Source organism: Lissotriton helveticus, chromosome 8 (assembly GCF_964261635.1).
Source record: "Lissotriton helveticus chromosome 8, aLisHel1.1, whole genome shotgun sequence".
Lineage (NCBI taxonomy): Eukaryota > Metazoa > Chordata > Amphibia > Caudata > Salamandridae > Lissotriton > Lissotriton helveticus.
This window is the reverse complement of record NC_136069.1, coordinates 734,061,680-734,083,366: the sequence shown is the minus strand read 5'-3', so window position 1 is coordinate 734,083,366 and position 21,687 is coordinate 734,061,680. Positions and strand designations below refer to the sequence as shown.

The window sequence follows — 21,687 nt, the reverse complement described above, 5'->3', positions numbered from 1 at the left end:
AACTAATTGTCTGTGAATTTTTAGTAGTTGTTTTAGCTGTATTAACAGCTCTGCTGCAGGCATTCTTTCGATGTCTGGATGTGGTGTGTATCCGGCTAGGACCGGCCACGTTGCTCCTGGTCTTCCTAAAGGACCGAGCCTTGTAATGTGATTGTTATGTATTAGGGCGCCATCAAATAAGAGCAAATGCTCTTGGAATTTGAGTGGTACTTCCACCTCCTCGAAAGGAGTGTACTCATTAGGAGGTTCCTCTACTTTGTAATAGTGGAAGTACTTTGTTACAGCATTTGCTGCTGGAAAATGTATCCATGTATAGTATACCTCTGTCTGCCGATATTCGTGTGCCTCGATTACGAATATGACTGTACCACCTCTAGGTGTCAGTCCATTTTCTATAAGTTTTAGAGTTATAGCTCTCCTTTTGGCGACCTGGATGAGTATTATATCCGGGTCTGCATCGAGTGCTGTAGTATCAGCTGCTGCTATTTCAGTAGCTAATCTAATTGCCTCTCTTTCTCCATCACTGTCTCCCATTTTATTGACAGGATGGTATTATTTTTATTTGCAGATCAGGTTTCTTTATGGAAACAGAGATTAGGTGCACAATATTTTGGAACTGTTTTATCCTTCAACGTTGACTAGACCAAGAACCATACATAGGAGTTCCCTCCTGCGAGGTTTTGGAGGATATTATAACCTTTCACCCACTCCAGACGTCTTTGGAGTATTTGGGAAAAGGGGTCTGAGTGAGAAAGCACGACTGAGTTACTCTAAATGTCTTACGTTAGTTTTATCGCCCTTTCCAAACGCGTTGGGCGCCATGTAGTGTAGCTCCTATTTTCCCAATAGGCTCTGCGCATTGGAATAGTACCTACAGCAGTAAAGGCCTAGGCCAGACGTTAACTAGGTCTACTACTGTCGATACTAGACTTAATTTTTGGGTTTGCCAGCTAAGCTCAGAGTTCGCTAGAAACTTTCTCGAATGTTCAAGGAAGGATGAACTCCCCTGATTAGACAAGAAGGGATTTAGTTTCTGACAACCATAGAACATGACAACTTTGCTCTCCCCTAATCAAGAGTCAATCTCGAGAGTCGTGTGAGCACAAGGCAATTATTTTACTCAGTCAGTACGTGCATTCTTAGTCTCATCAGAATGTAGAGAAAAGGAAGAGACGGGCGTGTTCAATAAAAGATGTTATTTATTGATCAGTCTCTTTTCTCGTACAAGAGAAATGGATCGATATTATTGCAATACTTATAGTTAAGTAAAGTGCATACATTAGAAGCAATAGTATAAAATAATACTGTAAAAACATTGATATGGTTTCTGAGCCATATGATGTTTTAAAATGATTAAAATATATTTACATACACATATACATTTGACTAAACGTACTCAACTGGTGTTTCTAAATACGCCTACCCCGTGTACCTGACCTAAGTCTAATGCGTGGGCGGGAATAGAAAGTTACAGTTTAAGTTAAGTTTGTTTTTGCCAAGTGAATAACTAAAGAATTCTCTAGGAGGGGTTATTCAGTTCTGTACCTGGAATTTAGGATGAATGAGGAATGGTATCTCTTTCTCTGCTCTCGATATTCCAGGCTGCCTGCGAGGGCTACCCGGAAGCGCCGGTGCTGGGTCTCTCGGCTTGAGATAGCAGCGCGTCTCTCAGCGCGTCAGGAAGGCGGGGCTGCTGCCTGCGGGGTCTGCTTCTGCTCTCGGCTTCGGCAAGTATGGCTGCTCCGTCTTGTCACCACGCGTGTGTTTGCATAGGGCAAGGTCGGCAATATTTATACCTTAAAGGTGCCGAGATTGACGTAAGGATGGACATAGGTACGTCAATAAAGATGTCATACGACTTGCTCGTTAGCACATTCTTTACTAAAGTTCTCTGTGAAATCAAAACAATGGCCGCACGGATTATCCAGGTTGTCATAGGTTTGATTTGTTATGAGAACGTCGTATGCCTTATCAGGGGCTGGAGGAATATCGCTTGTCTAATTAGATCTCAAGCGTTATGACCTAATCAGATAACACGTTCCTGTGCCGTAGTGTGACTGCGTCAGATAACGGTATCTGCATCATGGGGGATTTCTTGCCTCATGGGCTGACTGTTAGTTAACTAGCTAGTAAGTTTAACCAGAATAGGGTCAGGAATAGGGGGATCAAATCAGAACCTATAGAAATACACGACAGACTTTTTGATTAACACAACAGCTCCCCTGGCATACGCTGAATATGATGAGAACTTTCGCACTCCCGCCCATCTCGTAGCAAACCCATGGGATTGGCCCGGCTTTATGTGTGTTTCTTGTAACAAGGCTATATGGGCACCCTGTCTATCTAAGTATGCTAAAACATTTCGACATTTCCTCGCATCATTTAATCCCCGCACATTCCATGAAAGGATTGTAACATACCCTCTGTTAACATTAGCCATCACCATGCAAAAACATCTTGTACCACTGCATTGAGAGATCACCTCCTCCGCAGTCAGCCTTCCCAGCTGCTCTGATCAAAGCATTATGAACATGTATCAGATTTCCTGGTTCCCCGTTTTGCCCCTGCCGCAACCACAACTCGTAATGGACGTTTTCATCCTGCCCCCCTCTCCCCCACTGACACTCCCCAACCTTGTCAGTCCAACACAACGTAACCCCCTCTCCAATTTGTCGCACATTGTGTGTTCCCCCCCCCCGCCCCCGTAACATATACTGTGTTTCAACCCAAACATCCCCAACCATTGCATCCATGCTCATCAGCGAAGCCAGCAGGAACGGCGTTTCTCGCCCTACCTGCCCCTTAGAACACTCTCCTGTACTGTCCACCACGCCACCTCCCCCCTCCCACTGCCGCATCCCCAACTTGCCAGCACCCCAATCCCACCCCCCTCCCGTTGGACCTACCAGCAGTGCTGTACCCCTCAAACCCCCCTCAGCCCGCTGACTGATCCCCAATTTTTCAGTATGCAGTGCCGCCTCCCCCCCTACATACCCAGTCCCAGATAGTGACATAACCAAAGCAGGTCACTGTGTGTCTTTTGTCTCCAAAACAAACACCACAACTAAAAAAAGAAAAAAAGGGGGAACACCCGTTGGGGGACTTGTCAAGAGGGTCGCACTTCTACCACTCCACCCGCAGTCTCGACACTGCCTCCGTCGGGAGAGGGGGGGTGATACCTGGAATATCTTACCACCAGTGTCATCGGACCTCATCGCCAATAAGTCGGCCATCCCTCCTGGCCCTCAGTAACGTTGTAACTATAAGTCATTGTAAATATCAAAGCACATCGCAAGTCAACGTGAATCATCACAGTTGTAGTTACAATCCTCATTCATCATCACCGTCGTGCGCCTGATCTCGCCCCTCCGGTCCGCGGTCTCTCATCCCCCGATGATCAAGTTTCAGCGTTTTCAGATAATTCTGCACCTGTTGCGGATTATTGAAGAATCTTTGTTTCCCTTGGTGTGTAACTCGTAGTTTCGCTGGATAGAGTAATGCATAATCAATTTGTGCGGCTCTGAGTTTTTTCTTCACCGCTATGAACTTCCGCCTCTCCTCCTGAACCATCGGAGTGAAGTCCGGAAAAATAGAGAACTTGACTCCTTCATACGTCAGTGACTGCTTAGTGCGTGCCGCACGGAGTGCCACATCTCGATCTCTGTAATTTAACAGTCTCGCGATTATCGGGCGGGGCGGAGCCCCAGGTTTGGGAATAGGCCCAAGTGACCGGTGCGCCCTCTCCACGATGAACTGAGTGGAGAAGGCCTCTGGACCTACCGCAGCCGACAACATCCTTTCCACGTAGTCTTCCATTCTACCAGTGTTGGTGGATTCTGGCACCTCCGTGATGCGTATGTTATTTCTTCGACTACGAGCTTCCAAATCTTCATTTTTGGCTGCTATGACCCTCAGCAAGTTCTCCATTCTCGCTAACTGAGTTGTGTGACCTGCTGTCACATCGTCATTGTCTGATATTCTCCGTTCAGTTTCCACTATCCGTTCCTCGTGCTGATCCATTTTGTGCACCATTGCATCCATTCTTGCTGACATTCTGTCCACCTTGTCCACCACCGTGGCGAACCCCTGTCTAATTTCCTGCAATAGGCATTGGTTCGACAGCTCCGCCGAAGACGCTTCTCCCGCATGCTGCTCCTGTGAATGCGGTGGTGACTTATTCGCATTAGCGTTGGTCGCCTTCTTCGCATTGTCGAACGTGATTTTTGATTGCCACGCCTCAGGCTTCCCCATGATGAGTCCTCGCAGTTGTGGGCAGTGCACCGATCTGCGCAGCTTCAATCTGTACTTATCCCCCTTTCCACACAGCCAGCCGTCGGCAGCCTGTGATCTGCACCGATCTTGTGCCAGTAGCGGGCGTCAGCAACAGCGCCGCAACTGCGTCTGCGATAGCCAATGGGCAGTAGGGCACTCAGCAAAAGCACATCGGTTCACTGCAGCTCTCCACGACTCCCTCGCTGGCAGGGGCACTGATCTGGTTCTGAAGTCCTCTGCGTCTCCTCAGCTCACCAATTATGCCACCAAGCGTGTATCAGGCCGCCCACGGACCGCTATTTCCAGGCAGTTCTAGGCCAGCACCAGCAAAGTGCACCACAGGGGGATCACCAGTTAATTGTGTGCACGTTATGGCAACCAAGAAGTGCAAGTTCACAGTGTAGTAAATCAGCCGCCTATTCCCATAGCCGTCTGTAGTATGTCTGCAACACCACTTGAGCAGCGTTCCTGTGTGTATTCACATAGCACCCCACACAGCTACAGAGGATCCCAACATGTAGCTCCGTACTGGTCTCGTTATGTAGTTACTGCGCGCCCCAAAAGCCAGTCCACCGACCGACTCCTGCCGTGTCCCTCGCAATGAAACGGCCTACCTGCCGCAGGCAATCCCCGGCAGTGCGCAATGGCGGTCCCCGCTCCTCTGATGCGCGGGACCCTGTTCAGCCCCGCAGTTAGCAGCCGTGGTGCACAGCCCGCCAAAAACCCGCAGGTCGTGTTGCCGTTATTGTTTGTAGCGCTCGACCATGGTGCACGGAAAACAGTTCTTAAATGCAGCTCAAGCACTTAGAATAAAGCTTGACAGCAGCCGGCCAGTCGTTCGATCCCACTCATTCCTTAGGCAGCACAATATGGACGATGCACTCGCAGACTGTAACGGAGCATACCTCGAAAATTTCGAGAAAAAAAACCAGCATTCAGCAATGTCATGTGGGCACAACTGGTACTTGCGCTATAATATCCTGTGGAGGTCCGCTGCCAACCCTCCGTCCGACCTCTGCAGGTCCGCTTGCAGTCGTGCGGCCCACACGCCACGTGTAGACCTCGGCGTTGCGTAGGTGCGGTCCCCGCCTCTCTCTAATCCGCGGGCTCCAGTGCGGCTACCGGCACAGACATCTGACGGTCATAACTTCGCCGCCTTTCATCCGATCTGCACCAGATTTTCACCGAGGGTATAGCTCGCCAACACCTGCAAGCGTCTAAAATTGTGGGCGATTCCGATGTTGGTGTCACAGGATAACTTCAGGATAACTGACCAGGTCACAGGAGCCTCACCAAATGGCGGCCATTCTGCAGTGCGCCCTCTAGCGCCCCCCCAGTAGTCTGTCCTTACTTGAATTGCACATAAAGAACAACACTCAGACTGAGACGGTTTCTGTGGCTAGAATATATTATCCGATATATATGCAATATTCAGTGCAACTTAATAACAAAAGTGCAGATGATGTAGTGCTCAAGTGAGTGCATGAATATATAAAACACATACATAAGACATCATATAATATCCCTGGTTCATGTGCTTAAACAATTGCACAATCCAGTAGATCACACTCATTCTAGGAACCAAGGGAGAGTGAATGTCGACGTTTCGACCCAGTGACAGGAAAAGGGTCTCTTCAGGACTAAGTCATCTGGCTCGGAACTAATAAGGAGTATTTTAATGACATATCCTCTACTTCAGTGGTACACAGACATAATTTAGAAGGTCTGTATGAAACTAGACAGCCTTTAATGGAACAGTCTATCGTCATAAGACGATCAATTCCACGAGTGCCTCCACGGCCATAGAACAAAGGTTCCTAAACAATTAGGTAAACTTCATACACTAACCTGCTCGCCGTTTCAAAGACGATCTAAACCCTCATTACACATCAGATGTGGCTTCTCAGTAAAACGATGAAGTTCTTCACTCCTTTTAAACAAAGTAGGATCGCAATCTCTGTGTCCTATTCTGCAGTGAAACGAGGCCAAACATCCGTCTCGCGGAGTCGGCACCATTGTCCCATGCAGACTAACCTGCTACTCCAACTTTAGAGGTTCAGAAACAAGATAGTGTTGTGTGAAGGGCTTGCGAGTTGAGGATTTTAGCTTTGAGCAGCAAAGGAAAAAGGCACTATTGGATCATCCCGAAAAGTGTTTTGTCACAAAAATTTAATTCAGCCTGAATTGATTTTTGAGGATGCAGCCAATCCTCATATTAAAGCTGTTGTGTGCAGAGGTATATTTAGTACAATTTTTTCCTCTAGTCTGTGAATGTGTTTAAATGCTTCAGTATGTCATGTGACACTTTGTGAGATTGGACTCATCTAGTGTGAAGCTAACATATATATTGCCCTTTATGCAGGATCATCCCCATTTCATGCCCCCATTCTTTGCTAGATTTAGTGCTAATTTACTGACCCTAAACACTAGGGTGTTGACGCCCAGCACCCAGTGTTTGTGCTCTGACGCCTAAAAACATGTAGCATTGGCTAATTCTAGCTTGGCAAATTTAACTTACCTATAGGTCACTACTCCATGGTATCCAGTGTACCCAGGGCCTGTAAGTTAAATGTCACCCCTAAGGTAGACCCTAAGTGTAGGGCATTTAAGACATTGGACATGTGTTCTTAAGTTTTGCATGTTCTAGAAGTGAAGAATCTCCAAAGTTGTTTTTCACTGTGGCAAGGCTGGGTCTTCCATAGAAAAGTACTAGGTTACATTATAACACCATATAATATAAAACTTCAGTTTGAGAATAGGTTCAATGACTCAAATTAATACTAATTTAAAATCAAAATTCAAACTGATGGTAAAGTCTGATTTGAAATTACAATTTTGAAAATGGCACTTTTAGAAAGTTGTCATTTTGCTGCCTAAAGGCTCAAATACCACTTTCTGAGATAATTTCCAACTGTCACCTGGAAGTCCGCTAGGAGGTGTGAATTGCTCTCAGTAAAGGGAAGAAAAGGGCCTAGGCTGGGAGGAAGTGTGACCTCCTCCTGACGGGATGGTCTGGAGAATGTGGTCACCAACTGTACAATCTTCAAAGGGGCTGCACCTGTCACAGGCAGATGTAACTAGCATTTAGACCTACCCCTGCCATTGTCCAAGTAACCAGAGTCACACCAATGCAAGTGCAGGGAAACCCTGTCCTAGAACCAGTTTTGGAGTGGAAGTTCCTCATCTCCCTCATCTCATGGGTGTGCCCATAACTCTGACCCAGGGAAGAAAGGTTCTGACATATTGGATTTGGGGAGAAAGCTGCACTGTGGGATTGCTTAGTGCCAATCCACCAGGAAATGATGGCAAAGTGGGTAGCGCTGCCCCTGGGAACTTTTTCCTCATTGGTTAGGGAATCATCCCCCATTCCAGCTATAACAGTTGCATTCCTGACACCTTCCTCAGAACATGTCTGGACTTGTGGAAAACAAAAGAAGGACTGCACCTGTTGAACCAAAGGACTGGAACTCAGGAGAAGAACTTACCATGCTGTTTTACCTGTCAAGAAAAATCCCAAAGAATAGAGCCACTCCCACTTGAATTCAGGACAGAAAAGTGGACTCCAACAGTAGTTGAATAGCCTCCTGTTAAGCTCCAGAAACACAAAAACTGCAATTAGCCTGCAACAAATGAGAACTCATCTGGCCAGTTCCAACTGGATTTGCCCTGGACCCTGCTGGTGGCTTCTAGGAACCTGAGTCCTAACTCACCAAATGGTGCCCCGGGGCCTGGATCATTGGCTGATGTTAGAGTGTACTTCTTTCCCTCAAGATTGCAAAAGTAGACACTTAGAAACTTTTTTTTAAACATTCTTAAAAGAACCAGAAGCTGCCATGGGACCATCGCAGACCTGCAGCTGCCGTCGTTGCATCACCAGTGGATTCGGCTTGCTAGTTAGCCCCACTACAAGGAGCTTGGCTTCCAGAAAAGATTTCAAGTATTGACGTGGAGGATATCACCGGGACCAATGCCAAGCAGCATCCAATGGTCGTGGGTCCCTTCATTGGATACAGCGGACAGCCCGGCCTTTTGTCAAGAAAGTTCCTTCAGAAAAAAGTCCAAGGGCCTGATTTATAATTTGGCGGCTAGCCTGCTTTCTGCCTGGGTAATGGAATACATTTCTTTATCGCCCTGACGGAGAAGCTGCTGACCAAATTTAGAAATGTCTGCTAGCCCAGCAGGCATTTCTAGCATTGACAGGAAACGCAGTAATGGTAGTTCCTGTCAATGCATTGTAGTTTTGCCACCATCACAACCATTTTTAAATCTAGCGGATGGACCCGTTACGATGAAGCTCCCTCTCCGCCAACATATAATTGCAGCCTTAATTCAGGAGGTAAACTTTTCACCAGGATGAAACCTAGACCCATTTCTCAACCCGCTCTCCATCGCAGTCAGCTTTAACTATTGACTTTGCCCCAGTCTAGCACTACCAGATACTCCTGGTTGGTCTAAAAAAACGACTAAAACTCATATCTCCGATTCTCCTGACCAGATTTTTGTCATTTGGGTGTTTATTTGCTCAGTAAAAATTGGAGTAGGTTTTTTATTATGTTGCATTTTTGACTTATTAACTGTTTTAGTACTGATAAAAGCTATACAATGTGTTTCCTTTGAGTTAAGCCTGACTTCTTTGTGCCACAGCTACCCAGGACTGAGCTAAGGTTTAAATGAAGATAACTTAATACCTGACCTGATACCAAATGGAGAAATCATTTCTTGGTGACAACCACTACAACTCATAATTCACTTTCTCACAGGGTACAATCTAAAATCACATGCTCTGTGAAAGCAATAATGCACCACAGTGCTGAAAGGATGAGCTGGTTAGATTCATTCTGTGAGGACAGAGTACTGAAGCCAACATTTCAGGGCTTGATACATATGTAATCGTTGTAAATGTACTTAATACAAAATCATATGTATTTGATGTAGACATGCCTCAATGCAATTAGCAGATTTATCTGAATATTTTCAGTGGGGCAGCCAGACAGATTATTCGCAATATAGCCCTTGCATTATGGAAAGGCTCTTGAATTCAGCTCTCTTAAAACCCAACAGTTTTTATAGCAAGGCATAGTAAGGCGAGGCCGATGGCAGATCATTCATATGCTAATTGTATTATTGGCCATGGAGGCAGGCATTAATGCTAGCAATAGTCCCATATCTCGTTATGAGTTCTCACCCAGAGCTGGGAGCCTTAAGTCATTTGTGGACTAATAATTAATGTAATTCACTAGTTCTGTGGTCAGTAATAATACATTAGAAAATGACACTACAATACTCAGTGTTGAAGTCAAGTTTGTTCCTTCAAATATTCCTAATCTAATTAACATAAGCATCAAGTACCTGCTTGTATGAAACCATACCGATAAACTTTGTAATAAACTTACTCTGAATGTGGTCATATGTATTTCTCATTAGGTTATCCCGGTGAAACAGGCTTTGAAGGTGAAGTTGGTTCAAAAGGTTTACAGGGTGAGCCCGGGCTCCCAGCTCCTTATCCTGGGCCTCAAGGTGACGATGGACTTCCTGGTTTGCCAGGCTTTCCTGGCCCACCAGGTCCTGATGGTAAGTGTAAGCTTAATTCCTGTGTTTAATCATTCTTGAGATCTGGTATTCGAGATGTTATCATCGTGCTTATCTAGCTCCATTGGTCCTTAAATGTGGTTCTTTGTTTATTTTGTGCACTTGTACATAGTATATCACTAACCAGGAGGTGTAATGGTAAGGGAGTAACATGCTATGGTAATAGTTCCTAATATGAATGACTTATTGTTGTACTCAATGTCACAAATCCTCATAGTCCTAGCGGTTGTAGTGTCTTGTGATTATGAATAGCAGAACCCTTCTGGTTCCTAATGGACTCCGTAAGAGAATGACTTAATTGTTTGGGTGTGTCTGGATGTGGTTAATAAAGTTCATCACACAGTGTGTACAGTTAACGATTGCACTCTGAAGAATAAAGACGTGCACTATAGAGCTTTGTGTGTGGCGTGGTCATTTGCATGCTGCCAGGCTGGGTAGGACCTGCAACTGGTGACGAAGGTAGATTCTGTAATCTGAAGAAACAAGAGTGCTCTCCCTGAGAGTTTGCTGAGGTCCAGCAGACTGCTTGTGCGTGATACGTGCACCTCAATTGTAGTGAAGTGGTCGAAGGGTGGCGTATGTGGAGTCAAAGTGCCACTCCAGCCAGTACAAAGCTTTCAAAGAAGGCGAGGGCCTTACGGAAAGATCAGTCACGCTGGCCCAGAACCTGCCAGTAAGGCCGATAAAAGAGATACTGTGCCACAACATAACAAAGAGCCAGCATGATAGTGTTAAAGGCAGTGACAACCAGGTACAGTGAATCACAGAAGGCTGCGATAGCCAAGTGCAAAAGCGTGCAAAGGAAAGCAGAGACATCTAAGCAGTAATTTTACTCAATGCCAAGAACAAAACATCCAACATCGAGTCAAGTTCTGGTTGAAGACCAGTGCGTTCAAAGAAGCAAGTAGTATCCACGATGATCCAAGTGAACGCCTGGAGGTTGTGTTTACAGAGCTGTTGGTACCTAAAGCTGCAACCACCAAAGTTGCCAGTTGTGCGCAGCACAACTCAAAAGTCTTTAAGATTTTGAAAGGTTCCAATGGCTGCAGAGACCAGTGTCAAATATAGCAAGGCTGCTTCCATTTGATACCACCCAAAAACAGAATTTTGGTGCGAGATGGACTGCATTGATTGAAAAAGTTGATGATTTCATTGATGCGTTAGAAGGAGGAGATAACAAAAATATCAAATACTTAAAGAACCCTGCAGGTGACGGAGTGAAAGAAGCAAAAAAAAAAAGACCTCAAACTGATGAAATATCTTACTGTCAGATTAAGGAGGCATTAGAAATCAAGTGCAATCTAATGCCCAACGTCGACTATGAAAGGTACAATTTCAACCAAGCTAGACAGCAAGCTGGAGAAACGATGGTTGATTTTACTGAAAGTGTAGAGGCCCTCATAAAGCATTGCAAGTACAATGAATTCAATCATGAAGAACCATCCGTCTCAAAGCCATCATTGGTTTCCTTTTCAACTCATTCAGATGGCGTGTACTGTGTGGGACCCTCAGTCTGGAGAGAGTGTTCATGACAGTGAGAGCAGAAGAACTTGCAGACCAACAAGCTGGTGACATGTAAGCTGGAGTAGCCCAGAGTGAATCAGCATTGAACATGTAAAGTAGGCAGAGACACAAGGTCAAGGGCCATAAAGTTATGTCTCTGAAGAAAAAGAAGTTGTGTTTCTGATGCGGATTCTTCTTTCCGCAGCAGGGTAAATGTCCCGCTATTGGACAAACATGCAAAGGCTGCTGGAAAGAAAACCATTGCATAACAGTTTGCAAAGCGAAAGAGAAACCAACTGTGTCACGTTGAGAAGAGAAAATGCATGCCAGAAAGTTCCATAAACCATCTAGTCACACCCACAAGATCAAACAACGACACCACTTTAGGCAAGTTTAAACTAAACAAGGTCAATTGTCAACAAATTCATCTTCCAAAGGTTCTTCAACGTCATTGTCCGGTGACAGTGAAGAAGATGGCTGTGCGATGATGATCCACTCAGTTTGCTACAAAATAACCCTCCACAAGATGAAGAAAACACACTTGTTTTTTTGTATAACCTACACTCACCAGGGTTACCCCTCGGTGGCATACTTCATCATTGGGCCCATCCTAATCCGCAGAGAAGAGTACAAGTCCAAGCGAGATCGCCACGTGTAACAGCCACGTTCCTTTGGATATTGCCCCAAGATCACACTAAAGGTGAATGGTTTTCCCATACCTTTTATACCTTTTATCATCGACAATGGTGCATCGATAAGCTTCATGCCGGCAGAGAAGTACACTGAACTGTCTCCAAAACTTGTCTCAACCCTTCGAAGACAAAGGTATACACGTGGGCTACCACCACAGCATTGCAAAGTCAAGCATAATTTATAGCAACAATGTGACACAAGAATACGAAAGTACAAGCACCCATTCATATTCTTAAAAGCAGTTTGCCAGATGCATGTTTACTCAGTTTCAGTACTGCTGGTGACATGGTTTTGATCTCCATCAACTACAACATAAATGCACATGCAGACACAGTAAGAAGTCAGTTTCCGTCATTGTTTCATGGACAAGGAAAGCTTAAAACCAGGAAAGTGCAGCTTCATATCAATGAGAACATTTGTCCTGTTGCTCAACAGCATCGTAGAGCTGCTTTTCACTTGCAGGAAGCTGTTGAGAAAGAACTGGAATCATTGATAAAGCATGATATCATTGAACGCTCTACTAGTCCGACACTATGGGTTTCACCAATAGTGGTAAAAAAAACAAAAGGACAGCGGAGGTGCCGTGTGCATCTGTGTCATCATGTGCCAGGCTAACAAGACAATTGAGAGAGAACAACATCCAAGTCCACACATTGCAGACATGTTTTACAGATGACTGGTGCCAAAGTCTTTTCTCGCCTAGATATGAACAAAGGATATCATCAACTCAAACTAGAGGAAAATTGCAGGTAAATTACCACCTTCTCGGCCCATATTGGTTTGTTCAGATATAAGAGACTACGTTTTTAGGTGTCTTTCAGCTGCAAAACTGTTTCAGGATGTAATTCACCACATAATACAGTCTATCACACATGCTTTTAATTATAGTAATGATATACATGTATTTGGGGCCAGTCGAAAGGAATATGACAAAGGCCTCACACAAGTATGCCATTTGCTTGCTGACGCTGGCCTCACTCTGAATGCATAAAAGTGTGAGTGTCGCAAAACAAAACTCAAATTCTTTGGGCATATTTTCTCTGAAAAGGGGATGACACCAGATCTGGCTAAAGTACAAGCCCTAACGTCTACTACTCCACAGTCAGTTCCCCTAAGAGAGACTTGACATAAAAGAAGACTGTGTTCAAGTGGTCACCTGAATGCGATCGAAGATTTAGGAAAATCAAAAATTCAATTGAAAACACTACTGAAATGGCCTATTTTGATCCAAAACTTCATACTGAGATTGTAGTAGGTGTCAGCCCAGTGGGGTTGGGTGCGATCCTTGCCCAGGACAGTGGATATGACAATGCTCAAAGCCACATAGCAGTGACTGTGCGCATCCACAGAGCCAGAGCTGGTGGAAAAGCCTTCTCCTACGTCACAGCCAAAGCCTGGAACGAGCTCCCAGTCAACATCAGACACTCCCCTACCCTGTACACCTTCAGGAAGAGCCTCAAGACCTGGCTTTTCAGCAGACCCAGAGCTGCAACCCCCACCCCCCCTCCAGTGCCTTGAGACCCTCACACTTTAAAAGCCCCTGATTGATTGATTGATTGATTATACGAGCAGGAGTCTATCGCAGCCCAAACATGCTTATTCCCAACCCGAGAAAGAAAGTATAGTTGTAGTTTAGGCTTGTGAACACGTTCATGTGTTTCTATACGGAAAGCATTTCATCCTTGTCACTGACCACCAGGTGTTGCTCACCATTTTTGGGAATCCAAAAGCTAAGATCTCCCCTTGCATGAAGAGGTGGGGATTGTGGTTGTAAGAGTAATACTGCACTATTGTGTATAGGCCAGGGAAAGATCAAAATCGCACTGACTACTTTTCACAAGTGCCAGTGCAGTGTCACAGTACAATGTCTAAAGCGGCTGAGGCCTGTGTTAACTTCATAGTCTAGTCAAATATACCTACAGCTCTTTTGGTGGAACAAACGTTTGCTGCTACAAATACAGATCGAGTTCTACTTGCTCTCCAAGACATTATTACCCAGCAATCCTGGAAGAAACACACTCAACCTATTACAGATGACTTTGAATACCATCAATTCAAAAATGTGAGCCAGTAGCTCAGTGTCACTCAAAAAGTGGTTCTAGAATTGTCATTCCAGAAAGTCTATGACAACAAGTAATTGAACTAGCCCACAAGAGTCATTGTGGCATTGTCACCACCAAGACAGCTCTTCAAGACAGAGTATAAGTTCCTCACCTTGATAAAAGAATTGAAAGAGTACTAAAGGCCTGTTATTTGCATAACTGCTTATCTCCTAAAACAATGCAGCATTTATTAGCTCTGTCTAACCTCCCGAAGCAGGTGTGTGAGAGGATTGCAGTTGATTTCTTTGGATCCCTTAACAATGAAAATCATCTCATGATAGTTGTTGATGAGTACTCACAATTTCCCCTTGTGGAAGACCTGTCACCCACACATGACAAAGTCATTGGGACATTAAACAACATTTTTGCAACATGGGGTGTCCCCTCCATTCTCAAGTCTGACAATGGCCAACCGTTCAACAGCTGAGAGTGTAAAGATTTTCTCATTAACATGAATGTTAAACATCAGAAAAGTACCCCTCTCTGGTCACAAGTCAATGGTGTTGTCAAATGCTTCATGGGCACCCAAAAGAGAGTAGTTCAACATGCTGCATCAAAAGGAAGTGATCTCAAATCGACTCTATGTTCTGCCCTTTGTGCTTATAGATCAACTCCCCATTCCACTACAGGTGAAAACCCTGCCTCCTTGATGTTTGGGAGCGCCATGGGAACCAAATTGCTGAAATTGACTGCTCATAGGTTGAAAAATGTGAACGAGATCCGTGCGACGAATTTCTTGCACAAGTCCAGAAAGAAAACGTATGCTGATGAACACCAATGTGTTTAGGACATGGTTTTCAAGGAACGAGACCAGGGGCACATGTACAACCTTTTTTAGAGGTCATAAACAGAAAATTGAGCACCGTGCGATCACTAAAAAGGGTTGTAACATGTACAAATCTACTATGCAGGTCGGTAACTTATTACTGACTCACAACACAGGGTTTGCAAGTCACTGTTAGGAAGGGACGTACCAAGGGCGTCAATCGCAGTTACCACCAATTTCAAATTGGTAGTAAGTTAGTCGGAAATGGGAAGGGATTTTAAGGGAAACGGGCTTCAGTTAAAAAAAAACAAAGCTTTATTTAAAAAGCAAACACAGAAAGGGGATCTGCTGTCCCCAGCAGGCCACCATCCCTGTGATTGTAGCCTATTCCCAATGGTTCTCAAATTGGGACCTGCCACATGAATATTGATAAGGCAGGTCATTTGCGACCCCATTGGGAATCACTAAATGTGTCCGAGACACATTAGTACATTTCTTTCCATTTGCGACCCGTAAAACAGAATAGTCATAGATCCGGCCCCATGTCCTGGTCAAGCAAAAACAGAAACGCAAATCTGATGCTCTGTTTGATGCTGAACCCCTGAGGGTTGTGACGATCAAAGGACATATGGTGACCGCTCAACGTCACGGACAGTCCATCACGAGAGACTCGGAAGCACCTGCATCGATGTTCATCCGCTACAGATGTCAGAAGTGAGACCTGAGAGTCCAGAGGGCCCAACTCCTGCACCTTCCTCTGCATCCCCAGTGCCTGATGTAGGACCTGCTCCTCCGCCTCATCACACTCATACGACTAGGTTGGGAAGACTGGTTCAAGCACCTGGATGACTCATTGAGGAACTATAAGATACATATGTAATATTTGTGCTTTATTATTTAACAAAGGTGGAGATGTAGTGCCTTGTAAGTATGAATAGCGGAACCCTTATGGTCCCTAATGGACTCCGCAGGAAAATGACAAAATCGTTTGGGTGTGTCTGGGTGTGCTTAATAAAGTTCATGATGCAATGTGTAAAGTTAACGGTTGCACTCGGAAGAATAAAGACATCCACTACAGAGCTCCATGTGCGGTGTGGTAATTTGCATGCTACCAGTCTGGGTAGGACACTGCAGCAAGGAAGGTGCAATAGAACATTTAGTCAATAGAAATGCTGTTGCAAAAAAATAAATATCCCCACTTAAAAATGTCTAAAATTATCATATATGAACAAATATATAAAAGTATGATACCATTTCAGTGTTTGGCTTGGCTGTACAAATTGATCTGACGTACTTTCAATTATGAAAAACTTTAGGATCACCCATTGGACAAAAAGGATTTCCAGGCTTCCCAGGATTTGATGGCCAGACGGGATATCCCGGACAACGTGGAGGGAAGGGAGTTAAAGGTCAGATTTGCAATAAAATTAAGAGGATAAGCGAGCGCCTATTTCTTATGTGAAATATCAGTGTGTGATAATTGAAATGGTTGAAATTTGGCAAATCAGCAAAAAAGAAAATTCTATTGGCTTTAGTTGTCCTTCAACTGTCCTTTCAAAACTTATTTGACAGGTGATGCTGGTGACTGCAGGTGCACTTCAGACGATGGAGCTGGACAAGGGCTTCCCGGTCTTCCAGGGCCCGCCGGATTATCAGGTGTGCCTGGAGATTTCGGAAGAAAGGGAGAGAGCGGTGATCCAGGAGTTAGTGGTTTTCCTGGCGTCCCCGGTGCACAAGTAAGGATCCCTATGGCAATCAATCAGGAATATCTATTACAAAACTGCATCACAGAGGAGTACAGCTATGGTGTGTCAGAAACACATTCCAGATTTGTAGGAGTGCACATTCCTGTTTTGATGGGTTAAATGTGGAATGTGCATTACCGCAATCTGCATACTATTCGCAAACATGCACAGCTCAGCCCAGTGGAAGCCAAAGTGATGCCTGGCACACCAGTCCACCCACATTTGAAGGTTGAGCTTAAGCAGCTCACATGTACTGTCTGCGAAACATGCTGTATTCACTCTATGGGCTTTGAACATGCCCAGCGCTTTTCCTTGGCTGTTCCGTCTGCCTTTCGAAATTCCTTTGGTGTCGTTGGTGAATATTTTACATTTGCCCCGCCTTTTGGCTGTTTTGTTCCCGCCCTGGAGTCTGCCCCTTTTACATGGATCCTTACACCTACAGCCATATATTTAGTTTTGGAGCACTCCTTTTTTAGGTTTCGCCTGTGAAATCTCTTGTATTTAATATATCTTAAAAAAGGGCTATAATCAGTTCCCATTGGTGAATTACTTTGTTAATTCGCTTTTCTGTGGAACTATTTATTTGTTAACTTCCCCTGGCTTCACTCTTTTACAGTACTTCTACTAAAGCTGTTCACACAGTGTAAGCCCCATTTACTGTCATGATAAGATCTCTTCCCATGGAAAAGTCAGACACTTTTAACAGTATGCTGGAATGCTTCCTTTGTATTACTTAGTTATGTAAAGCAGATGCTTTTTGGCCTTTCCTATTCATGCCTCAGTACCTTTTTCTGCACTTTGTAGGCATTGTTAGATCCATTTTTTCAACTCAATCTATTTGGTCATTATGCAGAGCCTCCAAGATTTCGCGATTTCGCGGTTTGCCGCGAAATCGTCACTTTTGTAAAAATGCCAAGATTTTTACAAAAGTGCCCGCGAAATCGGCACTTTTGTAGAAATCGCGCGGCATTTTTACAAAAGCCGCTATATCCTGGGGGGTCTGCGTGACAAGCAGCCAGGATAAGTTCTCTCTGGCGCCAATCATGATGGCAACAACATGGTGGATCTCTGGCACTCCTAACAAGCAGTTCCTGTGGTAAGGGAGGGTCGGATATAATAAGTAGATTACACGGAACAAAGCCCAGGTTGGATGCTCGGACTGAACATGTTAAGTGGGAGAGTGGCTCTCAATCTCTGGGAAAGGGGAGGGCGGTGTAGAGGCCCAGTCACGTGACCTGGGACTTTACCGGATCAGCCAAGGACCAACGATCAGGTTCACAGGCTGGAATGGCCAAGGAACTATGGAGGCAAGAAACCTGAAAGGCAGAACAAGAAACAAAGTAATGTAGAGCATTTACGACGCAGCTCATCCAGCTTCACGCTGTGTGAGCCTCGGCACAAACATACCTCAGACGTACAAACAGGGCACGGAGGCAGGGGGCAGCCAGGCCCCCTCGCGTGCTGATGGTTTCTGCCCTTCATTTGGGGAGAAGCGCCCCCCTCCTCCTCCGGTTCATTTTTAGAGCTGCTTTATTTCGGGCTTTTCTTTTTTCGTGCTCTAGTGTCAGATCTTTGTCGTTCTGCGAGACCTCGGGGTTTCTCTCCGGAGGATACGAGCGGCAGTTACCATCGGCTTCCTGCACGGAGGACCACAGACCAGAGGGATAGAGAAAGAGGGGGTGGAGGCACGTGTGAGGAGAAGAAAGGGATGAAGGAAAGGGAGAGTAGCTGGGGGCACATGTGTGAGGAGAGGAAAGGGGTGAAAGCAACGGAGAGTGGCTGGGGCCCATGTGTGAGGAGAGGAAAGGGGTGAAAGCAAGGGAGAGTGGTGGGTTTAGAAGGAAAGGGTAGGGGTGAAAGAAAATGGGAGGATAAAGGTGAAAAGTGGAGCGCAAAGGTAAAGAGGGGGAGCAAGAAAGAAAACTGAGGGTATGGGGCAGGTGAGATGAGAAAGAAGGGGTGAAAGAGAGGGGGAGTGAGCAAAGAAGTCATAGAGGTAGGAAAGAAGGAAAGGGTAGTAGGGGGTGAGAGAAACTGGGCGAATGAAAGTGAAAGGTGGAGAAAAGTAGAGAGGAGTGAGCAGGAGAGAAAGAGGGAGGGTGAATGCGTGAGAAAGAGGGCGAGAGAGGAAGGGGAAGAAAGACAGTGTCTGGAAGAACGAAAGTATGAGAGTTAGAGAGAGAAGAGAGGGCGAGGAAGGGAGAGAGGGCGACAAGAGAGAACTAGAGAGGCAGGGTGCTAGAGAGATCCGAAGATGGAAAGAGAGAGGGACGGGGTAGAAGCGACTGGGCTGATGAGAGAGATATCGATAAGGAGAGAAAGATGTGTGTGTGTGTGTGAGAGAGAGAGAGAGAGAGAGAGAGGATGAGTGAATGAGGCACAGAAAGGAGGGGGCATGAGAAACAGAAAGCTGAATGGGACAGTGGAAAGAGTGAAACAGGAAGGAAGATAGAGGAACTAAAAGCGGCAAAACACAACTAAGAGAGGGAGCATTGGGAGAGCGAGAGAGAGAGAGAAAGAGAGAAAGAAAGAGGGAGGTAGAGAGAGACAGAGAGAGGGAGAAAGAGAGAGAAAGAGAGAGAGATTGAGAGAAAAAGAGAGGGAGGTAGAGAGAGAAAGAACGAGAGATAGAAAGAAAAATAAAAAAGAGAGAGATAGAAAGAGAGACAAAGACAAGAGAGCAACAGAGACAGGAAACAGCGTTGTAGGAAAAATGGCCAAATAAAATGCCGCTAAATTGCCGCTAAATTTCCATATTTGTGCCGCTAAATTTCAATTTTTGTGCCGCTAAATTTGCTAATCCATGCCGCTATATCCTGAGGGGTCTGATTATTGCTAACAGTTCAAACTAAACAGGCAGTTAGAAGTGCAGTTACCTTGCAGACAACAGGGCCATGATTTCAATTGTTCAACAGGTGCAGTGACACCAGGACCAAAAGCTCTAGGCACCCCACTAAATAAATAAAAATTGCTATATTTTACTATTAACAACAGGGTCATGATTTGAATGGTGCAGCAGTTGCAGTGGCATCGGGACCTAAAAGTTGTCAGAACTCTTCTAAACATCTAATATTGCTATATTTAACTGCTATACAGGCAGTCACAATTATAGTTATCTTTCAGGCACTAGGGTCATGATTTGAATGGTGCAGCAGGTGCAGGGGCACCAGGCCAGAAAGTCACATTTGCAATTACCTTGCAATTCAAAGGGACTTGATTTAAATAGTTCAGCAGGTGCAGTGCCACCAGAGTCACAATTTGTATAACTTCGCTAAACACCAAATATTGCTATATTTTACTACAAAACAGCCAGTCACAAGTGCAGTTATCTTGCAGGCAACATGTTCATTATTTGAATGCTGCAGCAGGTGCAGTGGCACCGGGTCCAGAAGTTTTCAGAACTTTCTTAACACCTAATATTGCTATATTTTACAACTAAACAGACAGTCATAAATGCAGTTATCTATCAAGCACTAGGGTCATGATTTCAATAGTGCAGCTGGTGCAGTGACACCGGGTCAAAAGCTCCAGGCACCCCACTAAACACCTACTATTACTTTATTTTATTCCTAAACAGGCAACCACAAGTGCAGTTAGTTTGCAGACCACAGGATCATGATTTGAATGGTGCAGCAGGTGCAGTAGCACCAGGTCCAAAAGTTATCAGGAGCCCTCTAAACGCAGAATATTGCTATATTTGACTTCTAAACAAGCAGTCACAACTGCAGTTACCTTGCAGTTAAAAGGGACTTTATTTGAATGATGCAGGAGGTGCAGTGGCTCACGGGTCAGAAGCTCTGGGAACCAGACTAAACGCAGAGTATTGCAAAATCTTACTACTAAACAAGACAGTCACAAGAGCATTTACCTAGCAGGCAATAGGGTCATGATCAGGGCTCCCGGTTTTCCATTTAAACAGATTTTTACGTATAAATACAGACGGAAAACAATTTTTTCTTTGTCTGTATTTATATGTAAAAATGGCAAAATACTAGAAAATGTTGCTGCGCTGCCATGCTCGAATCAAGCGTTATCTCGCCACGCCCCCTTCCTGCTGCGGGAAATTCCTTCTAATCCTTCCAACCAGGGTCTTTTAATGACCTACTGCCATGCCCCTGAACCAATCCTGGTCAGATTGAAGCATCACTGAGTGGGCTCTGAGTAGCAATGAGTCGCTGCCCGAGGCTTGCACCCCTATATTAAACAATCCTACATGGCTGAACATTTTATAACACGGATTTTGACCTTCTGTTCTTCATACAAACACCTTATCAATAGAAGATCCCGGATAAAATAATTTTATTTAATAAAAAAAGGAAAGGAGTCACTCTGACCGGGTTTTTACTCAGCTTTCTAGTCTTGGAGTTAGAGTGTGAAAGGCAACAGAAATCATCAGCTTTTCAGGACAAGCACAGACTGGTGGCGACGTACACACAGACACACACACACACACACACAGATGCACACCTACTCACACACACCTCTGCTGAAGATCTGATAAAGGGCAACAATGGTGCAAATAATAAATAATTACATAGCGCATGGATCCTACCCATATGCCCTATAGCGCTACTCGGGAACCAAACCGATTTTCAGCCACCTCCTTCCACCTGGACATTGGAACAATAAAAGGAAGTTAAAACGGCAAACTACAGTTTTTTGTGTAGTGCTTGCTGCCAGATTCTTAAGGATTCATAGCACTGCAAATGGGATAATGTGCCAAGCTTTGGAAGGGTTAAAGACCTGAGTCAGCATCGAGATTGAACGTGGGACCTGTATCTTGCACAATGGTTAATACCATGCGCGCAACGCCCATTGGGTTCAATGGGCTTCAGCCCCTCTGCGCTCCCTCCCTCCCCCCCCATCTTGTGTGTCAGCCTGGGCTGAGTCAGCTTCCCGGGCACACACACAGCCGCACCAGAGTACTTCACAAGTCTTTTGAAAGACCATTTACTTGCTAACGAGGTTTTATTGTTTTTTCACCCCTTCTTAAAGCCCCTGCTTCTTCACTCTGCCG

General features: G+C 45.0%; 1 protein-coding gene across 1 annotated transcript in view; it reads left to right on the top strand.

The window, feature by feature from the left end:
• The window catches only part of COL4A2 (collagen type IV alpha 2 chain), a 732,177-nt gene that overhangs the window by 447,134 nt on the left and 263,356 nt on the right, over window positions 1–21,687 (top strand). The window contains exons 20-22 of the mRNA XM_078657554.1: window positions 9,697–9,843; window positions 16,242–16,334; window positions 16,498–16,661. Of these exons, the coding sequence (XP_078513680.1) occupies window positions 9,697–9,843; window positions 16,242–16,334; window positions 16,498–16,661 (404 nt within the window). The remainder of the gene's footprint in view (window positions 1–9,696; window positions 9,844–16,241; window positions 16,335–16,497; window positions 16,662–21,687) is intronic.